The 16,827-nt window shown below is 42.4% G+C and overlaps 1 protein-coding gene across 2 annotated transcripts; it reads right to left on the bottom strand.

Moving 5' to 3' along the window:
* Positions 1 to 164: 164 nt before the first annotated feature.
* tbc1d2b (TBC1 domain family, member 2B) lies at positions 165 to 14,621 on the bottom strand. 2 transcript variants are annotated; one of them, XM_040133197.1, is made up of 13 exons: positions 14,259 to 14,621; positions 13,214 to 13,364; positions 11,895 to 12,069; positions 10,533 to 10,684; positions 10,053 to 10,291; positions 6,895 to 7,320; positions 6,657 to 6,767; positions 6,282 to 6,478; positions 5,227 to 5,721; positions 5,021 to 5,138; positions 4,600 to 4,785; positions 2,978 to 3,099; positions 165 to 2,548 (listed from the first exon to the last, which is right to left on the bottom strand). In XM_040133197.1, exons 1-13 carry the CDS (start codon positions 14,598 to 14,600, stop codon positions 2,353 to 2,355), a joined length of 2,910 nt encoding a protein of 969 aa, XP_039989131.1. In that variant the 5' UTR covers positions 14,601 to 14,621; the 3' UTR covers positions 165 to 2,352. The 2 variants fall into 2 exon arrangements, with proteins under 2 accessions (XP_039989131.1, XP_039989130.1); XM_040133196.1 differs by lacking the exon at positions 14,259 to 14,621 and adding an exon at positions 13,551 to 13,755.
* Between the last annotated feature and the right edge of the window lie 2,206 nt (positions 14,622 to 16,827).

Below are 16,827 nucleotides of genomic sequence, written 5' to 3'. Positions count from 1 at the left end.
ATTATAAAACTGAAGCATGAGAGAGGCAGGCTATCAATAAAGATGACTGACATGTCTGGTGTTTGGTCTGAGCCAGCATTTAAGGAGCTGAAGATTACTAAAGCAAGCTGTTTTCCTGTTTTGTCATGAACACCTACAGAGGAAACACAACGCACTCAGTCAGCCATTGTTTATTGAATGTGTCCTTTAACTGGTATTACAAAAACATACAGTGTATGCTGATTTCTTTAACATAAGAGCTTTGCACTTTATGCTGATTAACAATTAACAAGATATTGCAGAGATTTACATACAAAATAAAAAAAAAAGTGAAGTGCCCTATAATATTCTGGAGTCACTACACTTGTGCAATATAATGCTGGAAAAAGCAAAAGAAAGGAGGAGAAAAAAGAAACAAACAGAAGAAAAGATGATAGTTTTACATGTAGCTTATTCAATGTATGTTATTCAAAAAATAAAATGACATAAAACATTAAAAATGCATGCAAACTAGCCTAGAACAAGAGGTTGTGTATTGAAATAGAGTAAATCTTGAAATTTACTGTATGAGCCCGCTGACAAAATGAGTGGACCTAAGACAAAAATGAAGTTTTACCTTAAACCTAAAATCTGGATTTCTAGAGAGACCTGCTCTCGGGAGGAAAACAAATCAACTTCAACTTCTACAGGAATTTTTTCATTTACATTTCCATCATCAAAACAACTGTAATTCTGCCATCTGTTTAAAAGATGGTAAGCAAAACGCCTCTGCTGACAATACTTTGGCAGAGAAAAAGTGGTCAATTTTGTAACTAACAAAAATAAAGAATGTTCAGAGTTATAACGAGTTGTAAACAATACACCAGAGAAGCACACAAGAGAAAAGGCCAAGTGAGAAAAACACACTCGTCCCCCTGTTGTAGATTTGCATTCAAACAACAGTTTAACACTGTTGATTAACCAAATCTGAACATGGTTTCTTTGTGTGTGTACAATATTTTTCCTTCAAGTTTGGTGAACTGTAAGAATTATAAAACAGGTGTCACAGAGGATATGGTCACACTGCCAGAGAGTAAACTGTCATGTGCAAGTACCTGGATGTGGAAGAGAGAAAGATGTTGCTCCACATGTAAAGCAATCTCCTGAAATACTTCCCCCATAGATTACAAATCATATCTCCATTTTCACACAGCAACCATGCTGACAGACTGACTGTACAGCCATTTCATCCAGAGCTCAAATACAGTATGCTAAACAGTACCTGTGAGCCAGCGTAGACACTGGGTAGACAAATGTTACACTGCCACACTGAGGACAATGGATGCAAATACATCAGCAGTTTAAGATCGGGCTCAGAAATCCCAGCATTAAACATGTGCTTTATATTTTGCAAATGAGGTTGTAGTCAGGGGAAACTGAATCCATTAAACATTTTATAACACCCTAATCTTTGGGAACAAGCGACAACAAGACAGCAAAACTCACCAATATTACTTCACCACCATTAGTGTGATGGCTTAATAGGTGCATCTCTTGTTATTTGATCTGGATCCAGCGATAGAGACAGAAGGCATTCTCAAAATGTTCCACGTACTTTCTAAGTTATAATACAAGGGAAGATTTTGTTTTCGAACCACAGTTTGATCGCAAATCTTTGTGTGTGTGCTTTTCAACCACATACACCCTGGAATGAGACGTACATTGCCTAGTGATTAGAAGGCTCTAAGACTTCAAATTTAAGTTTCAGCATAATATGAATTTCAGCAAACGTGATCCAAGGTCATCAACAGACACAGGGATCGAACACAAAAGATGTGTTGTTGAGTGGCAATGTAGAATTTTTTTACAAGACAATTATAAACAATTATAAGACATTTAGGAAAGGATCTGGGGTCAGAGAAAGTACAAAAAAAACGAATCACAATGAAAACAAGTGAAAAAAAAAAAATTACAATCATTCCTTCAACAGGCATAAAATCAACAACTATTAAAAGATCACAGCCATGTTTTGAAAAATACTGATTCGGACTGCAAGTCTTGAGCTTGGCACTGGAGGGGGAAGAGACTTGATACAAGCGTACTGTTTTGGCCATCACATAAACACAGAAGCATACGTCAAATAAAGCAGTTACAAAAAAAAAAAAAAAAAAATATGGAAGGAATAATGATAAAAGCCCATTCGGCCTGTAATGTTTTGATCCTTTGATGCGATTTCACTCGAAATTTGTATAAAGTTGATTGTTCCAGCTTTGATGCAGAGACCAACTCCAACAATTCTCAAGGAAATAAATCCCTTTACAACTGCAACATTTCTTTGTCTTCAGACTCTTCAGACTTGAGGCACATGGTCTGGAGAGGTGCTTAAGCTTAAGGTCAATTATCCTCCTCATCATCGCTGACGAAGCTCCGTCCATCCTGACTCGTCTCCCTCTCCCTCAGGAAGGTCTGTCTGATCGCCTCCAGCTCGGTCAGCTCTAGGCGGACTTTCTCCAGGTGGAAGGAGCGGCGGTTCTGGATTAGCTTCATGGGGAACGGGTTCATGTCCCCGAAAGCGATGCTCATCAGCTTCCTGGAAAAAAATAACAAAAACAGAAGAGAAAAAAAAGACACAGTCCTGTCAGACTGGGATGGTGTTCTGTTGTTCTGCGTGCCCTGCGCTGTGCAGATATACTGAATTATATACCCTGTGGTCCCTGTTTCCTGTATTTGTTTTAGGTTACTATGACTATTCCTTACCAATGTCTCCTGGAGTCATTTTTGTCCAGCTATTATGATTGGTGATCCTGACCTACTGTTCTGATGTAAGAATGAGAATCACTGATTAGCTTTAATGCTTGTTGAAGTGCCTGCAGATGCAAAACTCATAAATGAAGTGTTTGTTTGTATACACCAGCCAGAAATTATCAGCTTATCTAACTCCCCACAGACACACTGCCCTCAGCAACGTCACGCTTATACGCATGGCCGCGAACACCAAAACAAAGTGCAGCTACTGTACCTTGAATCCAGGATTGTGCTTGTGAAGTATCGAAGATATTTGAAGATGGCTGTGGAATCCTGCAACTTCAAAAACTCCTCCTCTTTGTACTTGAAGAGAGCGAGGGCGAAGCGAAATATGATCTATGGAGGGAAATGATCAAAACATTGAAATTCACCGCATGACCTTCCCTGTGTGAACCATATAGCATTACAGATCATCATCTTTGACATGCACAGCCCATTTAGAAGACTGAAAAAGGCAGTAACCTTTGGAGGATTGTCTGAAGGCAACAATATTTCTTCTGAACACACAATACAGTACATTCCTGACTGTCATGTTATGGAGCAAAACCTATTGATTTACTGAGTTTACAGCTGATACTACAGTTGACAGACCTCTAAATAGGGTCTAAAACATTGAAGTGGCTATAATCAGTATATTTATTACCAACAGGCAATCACGTTTACTTAAATGGGAAAGGGGTCGCTCCTAGACAGCATTAGCACCAAACTCTGCAATTCCCCTCAGCTCTAGAGAGCTTTGTAGCATCTTTTCACTCATTGTTTTGGTCCTATGGCCGGCGACCCTGGTGAACATAGTGGAGCATTTAGCAGCTAAAGAGCCAGATGTTTCCCTCAGGAGTTGGTGGAGACCAAAAACCAAAGTAAGAGAGAGAAAACTGGAATTCCATTCATCGGGTTGACAAAAAACATGACTCCAAATGAATGCTAATGTTGCCCGTGTCACCTGGATCTGTGAATAGCAAACTGTTTGCGAACAAGTTTGCCTAACAACTTAAAAAGGTGATAACAATACACAGTATGTCGGTGCTGTGTCCACCGTTTGGTTCTGCTACCACCAAGTGGCCAAAAAGAAGTTGGTGCAGGTTTAATGCTGCATTGACTTTTTTTTTAGAAACACAGGGGCAGAACTATAATCTAAAAACCACAGTGCTAATATATTGTTGCTCAAAAGTTGTTTTGGCTAACATGCTAGCAAATAATTGGCTATTTACACTTTCAGTAGACAAATAGCAATATTAGCATTCATTTGGAGTCTTGTTTGTGTCTTTTGGTGCTGTTCCAATAGTGTGCAGTTTGATTTTCACAGCTTTTTTTGCTGAAAACAGCTGCCTGCCACTGCCGGAAATAAGATCAATGAGAGCACAACCTGTAGACCATAAAACCAAAACAAAGAGCTAAAACGGACTAAAAAGCTCTGTGGCTGTAGAACTGGGTGATAATTTCATGTGGGTTCATCATTACGAGTGACCATCTTTCAATTACACATGGACATTTGATCCATTGTTAAACAGAACACAATAGATTGTGGAGCTTTAACTTTGCACAGCCATACCTCCACCTCGTCAGGCTCACAGAGGTCTTGAGGTATTCAAACACAAATGCAGGTTAGATAAGGTTGGAGACAGTGCATTAATATGACAAATCACTAAATATGGACTTGTGGGAACTTGTTTGCATTCAAACAGAAAACTTATCAGACATAAGTTATAATGGCTACATTATAACTTTAAAAAGATACCTTATCTCATTCACAACTCTGTGAGCATGTTCGGACAGAAATCGGAATTCTATCTGAGATTAAAGGATCACAATTTCACTTTCTCCTCTGCCTCTTACCTTTGGACCTTCATAAAGAAAGGCATCCCAGATCTTGAAGAGGATGTCGCTCACCACACTGTCCACAAACACCACCAGGAACCAGTTGAAGGTGATGAGGGAGAAGTCCACCTTGTACTGCTCAAAGTGGGCATGAAGCCGGGGCAGCTTCTCGCTCATCAGGTCCTTGAACACACGCTGGTCAACCTGCATAGAAATAAACAAGATATCTTTGTATGTTTTTTTTGTTTTTACTGCTTACAGCGACCTTCTCTTTTACAGCGAAAACCTGAGGAAAAATCCAGGAGAGAGAAATATGGCAAACAGTGCTGATCACTGCACTGCATTCCTGTTCTGATAAGTCATGAGCAGCAAGCTCAAGTCACGTGAATATTACATCAATGGCACCAAAGAAACCTCACTAAACTCTGAGCTTGTTTACCTGTGAGCCAAGCAGAGTCTTGGTATAATAGTCTCTTGGCATGAAGACTTCCACAATGGCTATAAGGCTCCAGAAGGCGTCCTCTTGATCCAGATAGAGCAAGGCAATGGCGGCCAGCCTGAAGGAATGGCATGCAATAAAAATGAATGGTTACAAGGCATCAAAGGAGAGACGGAGAAGGAGAGGAACTAGATACCCTCCAGTACCTGTTTAGTCCCTGACAGTAGCCGATATCTGGATTCCTCCAGGAGAAAGCCATCAGGACGTTCCTGAGTTTCTGGATGCCGCCTGCACTTGGGGAGGCATAGTGCTTGTTGTTTGGCAAAGTACGCAGCAAATCCAGCTCGATCTGTTTCGAGGCTGGGTTGGGCTTCTCCCGGGCTACATTTAGTAAGGTCTCATAATAGTCTGGTGCCAAGTGGTCCCGAAACTTCTTGACATGGAAGGAGACACACCAGCGCCACACCTGCGACCGGTGCTCGTGGGGAACACCACTGCGAATCAGGGCTTTGAGCTCAGGGGAGCGCACAAGGTCTCTGTTCATGGTGCTGGCCAGATAGTTCTCCCACTTTACTCCAACGGACACCTCCTGATTTGTCATGGACAGGGACTTGAGCTCCAAGGCTCGCACCTTTGCAATCAGCTTCTCCTCCTCTTCCTCTTCCTCGGGCACCGTCTTGAAGCCATACACGTCATACTCACTGACGTTACACCAAACCCGAGAGAAAATGTAGAGAAATTATCATCAATCAGCGATGTTCAATTAATTGCAAAGGTTCTTAAAATTTCAGTGGGGTGGGGGTAACCCGCATTTTGTCATCCTGCCTTCAGTTCTATATCACGTAGGGATGTCCTTTATTTCTAACAATACATTTTGATTAGCTCCAAATGGACGTGCCTGAGCTTGCACAGAAGTCAGAGCTATTGCATAATCATATTTACCTCTAATGTTTCAGACAATGGAATTTTTTGGCTACTCCACAGTGTAGCTGAGCTTGAAATTCCTCATTCTTACATGATGTGATGTTACAGTCATTAAGCCATTTATCCCTTCACATCTCGTACAAATGAAAAAATGCTCTTACAGCTTCACAATATTTAAGCTGAAGTAATTGAAATTTAAAGGGAAAATCTAAAATGTTTTGTGCTCCCATTTTTTATTTTTATATTTTCCCAACATCAGTTCAGTTATAAAATATAACCTACACTATAATACAGACAAAACACACAAGCATCTGTTCACAAGGCTTTTCGCACATACCTGACAGTGTTTGGTTTGAAGATGGGGTGCTCATGCTGGTCAGGGCCCTCTGCCTGCAGTGCATCCTCTAATAATCGGGAAATGACCTCGCGGGCAGGGCTCTGCTCTGAGGACGAACAAACTGGGGTCTTCACTTCTTGAAGCAGCACCAGATACTTACTCTCCACCTGACACAACTTGGCCTCCAGGGCCGTACACTGCAGCGAAGAAAAAAAAGTAGCAGGTTACAAAAAGGTTTCAGCTTGTTATTCATTTTTCCTGTTTGGCATCTTAGGTCTAGGGGGCACCAGCTGAGGTCAATACTTGACTACCCTTAGAAGTTACTCAGACTTCCTGTTTCTATTGCACCATTGACCACCAAAGACAAAAGAGTACCTTTGCTTCTAAAGCCTTTTCTCTACTCTCTGCGTTTCTGCGTAATACTGTCAGCTCTAGGATCTCTTTGTTCAGGAACTTGTTCTGGGACTTGTAGCCTTGAAGACTGTCCTGAAAGTGGAAAAAAACACACAGTATGAACCACAGCATAAACGAACCATGAAAAAACAAAAACAAAAAAAACAATCACTGATATTAAAATGAAGCTAAAGAAATTCGCAATTGTTTTCTACTGCACCTTGAGGATGTCCAGCTCCTGCTGCTCTTTGCAGGGAGGTAGTGAACTGGCGTTGTTTGGATTTCCACTGTGCTCGGAGCTCTGCTGCGACAGCTTTATGATGACTTCATCCTTAGCCTGGATGGTCTCCATCAGCATTCCCAGCTGGTCATTAATCTCCCCCACTTTAATCTTCAGGCCCTTCAGCTCCTGTTGCAGGCTGTCCTTCTCCAAGGCGAGACGCTCCATGTGGCCACACAGGGACTGGATCTGTCCATCTCTTTCTTGAAGCAGGATCTCAAGCTGGGTGATTTCTTCTTGGGTTACTACCGAAGCCGGGGTCTGGTCTGAGGCTGCAGATGACTCTGGAGTCGGGGCTGGACGGTGCACTTTCGGCCTATCACACTGAGACGTCCTCAGAGTCTGCTGCAGAAGTCTCACCAGCTCCTGCGGGATGAAGAGAATTTGTTTGGTCGCCACATCAACTTGCAGGATCATGTCTTAAAATGAAGCTGCCTGGTTCACAGAATACATGTTTTTGTTGAATGGAATGATTTTTTTCCATGTGGGGTTAGTTCATTAATTAAAAAGGACAGCTGTATATTCTGTTTGCTGACTTGTTACTTGTTTAATTGTTGATCATATTTACTATGGACTAAATTCTAATTACATTTCATCATTTTTTAGCCTTAACACGGCTGGGTACACAGACATAACAAGCTTAGTAAGTATTGAGAATGTGTAAGTAATCAACTTGTGTACGTATGTGTAAAGTCATACAATATAATCTTTGACTAACAACCACAGACTAGTATAATTTTACAGTTTTTACAATATTTAAGAAAAAAGCTTCACCAAAATTTCCCAGCCTGTTACTGTACCTCAACTTCAATACTTACTACATAAAGAAATTAATCTAAAAAGATGTACTGGTAAAACTTAAGTTTGTCCTACTAACAAACATCTGTGACGGTGTGCCCTTGTTAGGGTTTCCCAATGTGTTTTATAGTGGAGGTCGGCCACATCAGATGGAACAAAAACCACTTCCACTAACCCTGAAAAACACTTAATGAAACTAACGCCTAAGCAAAAAAAAAAAAGCATAGACACTATGTCACACAGCAAAAGGTGTAATATTTAGTGGGGCTTTTGTTAGGCCATCATTTACTAACTATACTGATCCTGAGATGCACGAGGTTCTGGAGGCCACGGTCATGCTGACATGAGCAACTTGGAACATTTAGCCACCGCTATGCACACATAACCCGCCTCATTCAGCTCAATAACAAAAGTGTGCCACAGCCACGTACATCATTAAAAATGCTGCACTGAGAAAATGTGGCAAATATGCTGATACTCGACTCACACAAAAACGCCCACATGCATGTGGTCACAGAGATGCAGACACAATAACTGTGACATCCAACATACGGTTTTCATTGGCAACTATTGGTCGAAAATGCTGAAACTGTCCACAGCGAGGTCTGTGGATTAAAATGAATGACACCGACATTGTTTCTTTCGAGAAGCATTGCCGTTTTGCAAACACCACGGGAACCATAAACAAGGGACATTATTATCTTTCTATGCAATGTGGTTGAACCTACCCTTTAATATGACTAATGTGACTAACAGAATCAGTCTTGGCCAAAATATGATTAAATCAGGAGTATTAACAATATAATGTCAGCTGCGGTCCACTTGACCTGAACAATGACAGAATATTTCCAGCGACAGTTACACAGACACAACCAGCTGAATCAGTTCCTCGGAGTTTACTCAGTGGATTCCCACTAAAGCTGGAACTGACACCTAACAGATTCACAGTGGAGGCACACACACACAAATGATTTATTCGTCTGGCTCGCATTGAGCTATTGTGACCAATCTGCTAGTCTCAAAACACTAAAACAAGAACAGAGATTAAGGGGCAGGGAACGGCACAGCTGTGACTGTTAGGAGAACTACTGTTCTCTTATTTCTTGCTCAAGCATGACTAAACATTTGCTGTCTTCCTGTATTAGCGAGAGCATCGGAATTACACAAAAAGCTCCCAGGCAGACACCACATCCTCAGGCTTGTGCTAAATTCACCGAAACGATAGTTAAAGGTAATGACAATTCCACTAATGGGAATAATTCACACATTATGAAATAAATCCTTGTGTTTTACAGTTAAAAATGTAAAATATATCACTGTGAAAGCCAGTAAGTCTGTGCTACATTCATTTGGAGATATTACAATTACTGTAAACAAGTCCACGGGTAAGATGACTAACAGAGTGGTTGGATAGGAGAGCTTTAAAGCACCAAACAGGAAAAATGCTGCTCTTGGACATGTGATGGAGAGTCTTTAGCCATGGCAAATGGCATAATGAAAGACAAGGGGGAGGGGAAAATGAATTCCCCATTTGTTGATGAAGACAAATGCACATGGAACAATGCCAGGGAGAGGGTGAAAAATACTGAAGTTGTTACAGTAAGAATACGCCTGGCTTGAGATAGGTTGATCTAATTCACTCGTAATAACAATAACAAGGTGTAACAATTAAATGAAAAAAACTGAGTCTACAGCCATGCTAGCAGCTCTGTGAGGCTGTACTTAGGTACAGTAACGCTTTGAGCTAAATGCTAACATCAGCATGGTAGCATGTTCATCATCTTAGTTTAGCGTATTAGCATGCGTACAGCTGGGCTGATGGGAATGTGTTTAGTTTTGTGGGTATGTGCGTCATAAACCAAAGTGGATACACTGAAATTTCGACCTGATAATGGAGATAAAAGAAAAGTTAAAGGACCCCCATAGTGATTTTTCTTCATCCTGGGGGGGGGGGCATGACTGTGTGTATAAACCCTTGCAATAGTTGAGATAACTCAGGACCAAAGTCGGCTAAAAAAATGCTACAGGTCCTGGTGGCTCAGTGTATTAGGCACAATGTAACTGCAACATCTTCCCAAGCTCTTTCTGCATGAGACTATAACACTAAAAATGTAAGTTAGAAAAAAAACTACGAATACTACAGTGATAACAAAACCTAAATAATTTTAACCATGCCCCCATACTCGTTCTGACAGCACTCCCCTGGAATGTTATGTGTTCATGTGATCCATATTTGTGTATTACATTCCTTTTAAAATGCTATTACATTGGGTGAAATAATGAGAGTGAGAAAACTGTACCCTCTGACTGGCCAGCTCCTCTCTGAGTTTGGCCTGTTCCTGCTGCATGCGGCTCAATTCTTCCTGCTGGCTCTGGAGGCGAAGCTGCATCTCCAAAGATTTGCTGCCGTTACACTCCATCGGGGAGCTCTCAGCATTGCGTCCAGACCTCCCAGAGCCCACCATGTCTCGAAGCAAAGGCCTCTTAGGCCGCGTCGAGTTGCGCACAAAGTCGAAAGCAAACGTTGATCCAAAGGAATCTGAGGGAGAGAGGAGAATTTCGTCACTTGTTGCCTGTAATGCCCACCTATATTTCTCAACTTTATATTTGGGTAACAGATATTAACAAAAATAAAGGATAAAAGTGACTCCAGAGGCTGGAGAGCAAATGGGTGAGTGAAACGAGACAAAGAAATTTCTTCTCTGGGGAATGTAAGCTGAATATGGGCACAGAACCCCGGCAAGAGAGTGGGTGGCTAAGGCAGCAGGAAGTGGACATACGTCTGTGGGTGTCTGGATGATGTTTCTGTTCAGTGAAGTCCTTCGGTGGGGCATCCACCAGCTCCCACTCCTCCGTGCTGTTGTTATTGGTGTAAAACACACTGCGCCTGCTCTCAGCTCCTCTGCCCTGCCGCAGATATGACATGGAGTTCCTGACAGAACAGAAACCAGACAGGAGGGTGATTAAGACCAAGACTGTGGAGCTTCAGTGTCATGCTGGGCGTTAAGTGACTGCTACTATTTCAAATCTACAGGGATCACGGACAAACAGCAGTGGAGCCTGATGCTCTGCTACTTCGTAAATGGTTACATCAGCACAAAAACTTCCTTTGTTGAGGTACTTATACTATTACCAAGAGGCCAAGGACCACAGAACTGCAACTGTAGAGAAATAAAAAAAATGAGATAACTAAATGGGAAGCTATGAATCTTAATTATGGAGGCATTCTTTAATGCACACAGGGCTTCAAAAGAACAAAACTCTACTTTGTGACAGACTCGTGTTTTGTCACTCTTCTAAATGTGAGATTACTGCAAACGCACGAAATTTGTTTGGTTTGGGCGCGTGCAGCAGAGTGAAGTTCTCGCCAGCCTCACACCTCGTCTACGTGTTTCAGCTGCCCAACTCACGTGCATCAGACTCGCTTCAGTTTTAATCAATGCAGCTTCGTGAAGCTTTACGAGCATGCTGCCCGAAGCATCTTTTAACATCACGCTGCTGCTGTTACAGACACAAAACTGGTACAGGCAGCTGCTCTACCGACCCCCATTTCAGAACAATTTTGAAGTTTTAAGACAAAATTATCTATGAAACAACCACTTGCTGTATGTGATGAATCTCTGGAAACACCCTTTGCCTTATAAAATACGAGAAGCTAAATCATCATAAGACTGGTAGAACAGACTGGTATGGGAGGCATGCAATCGGGAGAAGGCAGCATCGCAGCTTAATTGCTCCAAGATTCCTGTGTACCTTAACAAGTGAACTCCCTTTCCGTCATGGATACAAGGCAAATTCCAGTCCACATGTTGCATTTTCAGCATCTCAGTGTATTGTATCACATGAATAGAAGTGTTGTATGGCCCAGGAGCAGAACTGCTGATGGCTCCATACTAGAGCAACGAGTGAACTATGGACGTAACCATGTTCTCTACTGCAGTCAACGTCAAGAAGCACTGAAGAGGTGTTTTGTTTCCTCAAGACAGCTCTACCTGGGGAACACACTGTTGCAGACAAACTAGCTGCGCCTGTTGAGCAAGGACTCAAAACAAAGACTTGAAAATACACTTCCCTTTTAAAAGCGTATCTTTTTGTAGGGATATAAATGTGCCAGGCTGGAGAAAGCTTTTGTTCGGCCTTACCTGAGTTCTGTACCAAAGTTTTTGAGCGAGAAGTTGAGGGGGTTTGTGGACACAGCAGAGGGTCCTCTGGCTGACTGGATCCCTACCATTCCCCCGCCATCTGTTTCTGTCTCCATGGCAAAGTCGCTGCGGACCTTCTCCATGCTGTCGCTTGGCTTCTCAAAGACGAAGCCATCTGAAATGCAGCACAGAGACAACTAGAATCACATAACAGTTATGCAGCATTACTCATATCACTACTACTCTTTTGTAATACCATGGACATTTCAATTGTTTGTTGAGAAAAAGAGACTGTAGCGACCCTGAATGGATTACAAAATCAAGTGAAGCAATATTTTGAGTTACCCAGCATGCTACAGCAGGATGGATGCCTGTGAGTTCATGAGCAGCTCTCTAACCATCAGAAAATATAGTACGTAGCATTTCTAAGCCCAGCATTGCTAAATATAAATTTTCCTCTTTGTATGAAACTGGCTGGGAAAGTGTGGGAACATTTTATAAAGGGGCCGAGCAGCTCAACAATGATGCTGTCACCGGGGAGAGGGAGAGGAAACTGGCAGCCACACACACACACACAGACACACACACACACACACACACACACACACACACACACACACACACACACACACACACACACACACACACACACACACGACAATGCTTTTTGAATTGGTGTATTCAGAAAAGGAAACAAATCCCTTTATCCTCTCTAAATTTCTGCATTTTGAAGGTAGATACACTGAGAACATTTTGAAAAAGAAAAAAAAAAAACATTAGTTTTGTATTTGATGACAGGAAAAGGAACAGACATACACAGTTCTTTTCAGTCAGCATGAACATAATAACAACAAAAGAATAATCTAACTATTAAGTGAAATCCACCTGTTTGACTTCAAAATGGTCACGAGTGAACACCCAGGATGTGAAAAGTTTGCACAAGCATCGTGACGATCATTAGAGCGATTGATACATATGCCGACCGATAGTGAGACGCACTAGTTGGATCATGAGTAAGCAGATGTGAACTTCTTTTCTTTTGGCCCTGAATGATTTCTCATTTAATCAGTGTTTGATGTAACCACTCCTACATACTCCCTCCATAGAAACTTGGGAACCTGGCGACAAAATAACTAGACTTGTGTTTGCAACACTTGTGTCAACATAAACCAATCATATACAGGTGTTTACTTTGAGCCGGTGCCTGGATGTTATGAAACAGAGCAGTGAAAATGAGTGTCCACACTGTACATTCACACCGTGTGTACGTGTATGTGTGTGCGTACGTGTTGGTGTGTATGTGTGTGTAACCTGCCTACCATTGTCCTTGCCTACGAGGCCAGTAGGAGGGTAGGCCAGGGTCGGGGAGCTCCAGCTGTCTCTCTGGCCGGAGCCTCGCGTGTTGCTGTACTCCCACCGTTTCTGCTGCAACTGCTGGAGCCAGTAATGCATCACCTGCCTGCTGGGGGCCTTGAAATACAAACACAATAGGAAACATGCGCGCACACATTAACATAAACAAAGTTACTCACTCGCATGGATAAAAAAGGTAAACATTCAACAGTTTCAGTGATCACGGTAAGCGCTGACACAGGTCGTATTTTAAAGATCAAAGGTTAAATGACAACTCAAAAATCAATGTTAACGGAAAGACACCTTGGCTGGGGACATGATAACAGCTGCGGAGTCAAATAAAGCACTTTAAATAGCCAGTTGCAATAAGGATCTGTCATGTGAATGAGCACAGACACTGGTTTCGGTCTCAGTTCCAGCCTCGGGCCTCTGCAAGCTGTCGGGTATTAACCATTCACACCATCTGCTGAAAAAACGCTGCCAACTGTGGTGGGCAGCCGGGCTGAGTGAAAACCAGACACACCTGCTTTGGCACTGACCCCGTCGCAGTCATATGACAGCAGACAAGACCATCACATGAGATGCTGTGACCCTTTACAAAGCAGAGGTGTCATTTTGGGGGGAGGGGGGGGTTTGGGTGAGATCATGTGCATTTAAATCAGTCTAAAAATACTTCTGAATGTAAACAGTGGGCTGACTGTGTGTTTCGGCTGAGTAATGTGCTGACTAAGCTCTGGTCTGGAAAAACGTGAGCCACATGTATGAGTGATTTATTTATTTGTTTATTTCTTTTGGAAACCCGCTTTTCTTCCGGGTGATTGAACATTTGACAGATCGCATCCCTGCCAGCAGAGGTATTCGCTTGTGCGACTCAAGGCAGCGCTCAGAATAAATCTGGTAGGTTAGAATGGGTGTGTCTGCCTCTCCACAATGAGAAAAGGAAGTGACACATGACAGCAAGACAGACCGGCCGCTGGGAAAACAGTCACACACATGCTGAAAAGTTTCTACCTTCAGGAGAAACTCCTTCCCGGCCGTGCGGATCTCGAACTGACCCTCCTCCCCCTCCACATCGTAGCAGAAGCACGCATCGCTTATTTCGATGTGCCCGAGCGGCAAGGCGTCTTGGGGAGTCTTGAAGTAATACAAATAACATTTCCTCGGATCATACACAAACCACCTCGGCTTGTAACCCCTCAGGGGCCCCTTGCCGGACAGTTTGTTCAAGTAGCCGCACAGCTTGGAGGCCTGCTCCTTCGCGCCCTCGACGTCGGCCGCATCCACGGACTTGGAGGCCACGATCCGCGGAGCCGTGCAGGAGTCTGCTTCGCTGCCATCCTCCTCTTCGTGCATCTTCCCTCGAACTTTCTTCTTCGCGCAGTGCAGCGGATGCCCACTGCCGTTTCCATCCGCATGACTGCCTGCCTCCTGGACAGGGGGAGCACGGGAGATGTAGTTTACTTCGAAGGTGACGTGTACGTGTGTGTGTGTGTGTGTGTCTGTGTGTGTGGTTGTGTGTGTGTGGGCGCGCGAGGCAGGAGCACCGCTGGGTGGTGGTGTTTGACAAGGAGGAGCCGCACGAGGCACTCCGGCCTGAGGGATAATGATGCGACAAATCCTGCTACAAATGGAGAAATACTCAAATGGTTTTGTTTTTTAGAAACAAACCACACTGGAAGATAAACAGTTACAAGCTGAAGTAGGAGGCCAAGGAAAAAAATGGTTCCAAATAGAGTGCTAAATTGAATATTATTATTATTAATTTTGGTGTGTACCATGTAAATATTCAATCAATAATCAACAGCCGCAAAATCAGAAACACAAAATCAAATTTAAAAAAATTCCTAAAATTGTCAGGTGAACATGGCTGGATTAATCTTTGAAAGGGCCCTCGGGCAAAAACTAGCTCTTGGGCCCCTGTTGAAACCCCACCTATATCAGTGTGTTTATAATCTGTCACATCCAACTTTCCATTAAGTTCAGTGCCCACAGCAGTCTTCACATGTCAGCTGCCCAATAAATGCCCAAAAATAAATGACACCAAAAAAAGCCTTGCATTTAAAATTTGACTTATGAATTATTATGTGAATTATTATGTGCACAGGACAACCAGTTGTCCTGTGCTCAAAAAAAAATTACGAACTACTAACGCACAGAAAACCCGGGGAGCTTTCCGTGCGTTAGCTAGTTCATGGTCATTTGATTAAATACAACATTATTTAGGAATCTGCACCATCTGAGGACTATATAAACCAACAGGAGAAGATAATGCTGAAGGACTCATCTTGGTTGACATTGTACTCCAGTGGTACTAATTGGAAGCTAATCAAAACACCAAAATCAACTGACTTGTAGGGAACCTGGCACTTCTACGGCCCCTGGGGCTCAGAGGCCTAGGCGCAGTTGCCCGCTCTGCCCATGTTAGTCCAGCATGGCAGCAATACTTTATTAGTTTTATTGCACACTGAATGTGATTAAGTCTCAGTCAGCACAGTAACCTTTAACTATACAGCCATAGATAAATGAAATAAAGTGAAAAGTATGATAGTGGGTGTTCTGGTAGCCTTGTGGTTAAGACACCTACCATATAACCACAACATCCCTGCTTTGTTGCATGTCACGCTCCTCTCTTTCCCCATGTTTCCTGGCTGTACCGTACCTATACTGTCAATTTATGCAATAAAAGCAAAAATGCAGAAAAAATAGATAAATAGATAAAATCTTTATATCTAGAAAAATTAGTCACAGTACGCACAGTATTTAAGTGAATGCAATTAGTTACTTTCCACTCTTTCTGGTCTTTGTATGACCCACACATCAATAAATCAATCTAGTCGACAGCCGTTTTATGTCCAGTGTATAATCTGTGATGTGGACATGTGCTTCGCTACGTTATTCACATCGTGACACGTACATTAAAGCCGAGACGAAGGAACAGAGGTCTGTGACAGACCAGATTTGAGCCTGTTGGAACATCTCATGCTGGGCCCCGTGCTCGTACTGAAGAGCTGTTTGAGATGCTGTAGGTTGAGTGATGGTTGCAGACCTGAACATGTTAAAACATGACTTATGTGGGTCCCGGAGAGTAAACAGTAGATGGTTGGTCTTACGCTTGGAATGACACCTATTATTTTTTCCACTGGAAACATAGTAGGTGTGATAAATCAACCAACTGTTTTAACCATGTAAGGTCTTTAAATTCAAGTTGCATTGTTATCTTTGTGGGATTTACCTAATTAGGTTGTTTGTGGGGATGCTTATTTTAGCCAGGGGTTTGAAGGAAAGTGTTTGCAAAAGTGATATGGTTCTGTTGTAATGACATTATAAAGGCATCAACTGACTCGTGACCTTTCAAAGACCCACACCCCCCTCATGGGTATGTCGCCACAAAACTGAAAAAAGATCTCGAAGAGCTTTTAGCCTGGTAACTGTCTGATAAGTCTAATCTGCTTCGTTTTTTTATTTTATTTTTAAATATCAGTTCACCTTACAGCTACGGTAGAAAAAAAATGCATTTCTGTGTTGTTCACGCACTGTTAACAATTCACTAAGTAACATACACAGTAACATACTATACACA

This window comes from Xiphias gladius, chromosome 8 (genome assembly GCF_016859285.1).
Source record: "Xiphias gladius isolate SHS-SW01 ecotype Sanya breed wild chromosome 8, ASM1685928v1, whole genome shotgun sequence".
NCBI classification, from domain to species: Eukaryota; Metazoa; Chordata; class Actinopteri; order Istiophoriformes; family Xiphiidae; genus Xiphias; species Xiphias gladius.
The sequence above is the reverse complement of the archived record's forward strand: the minus strand, read 5'-3'. Positions and strand labels throughout refer to the sequence as shown.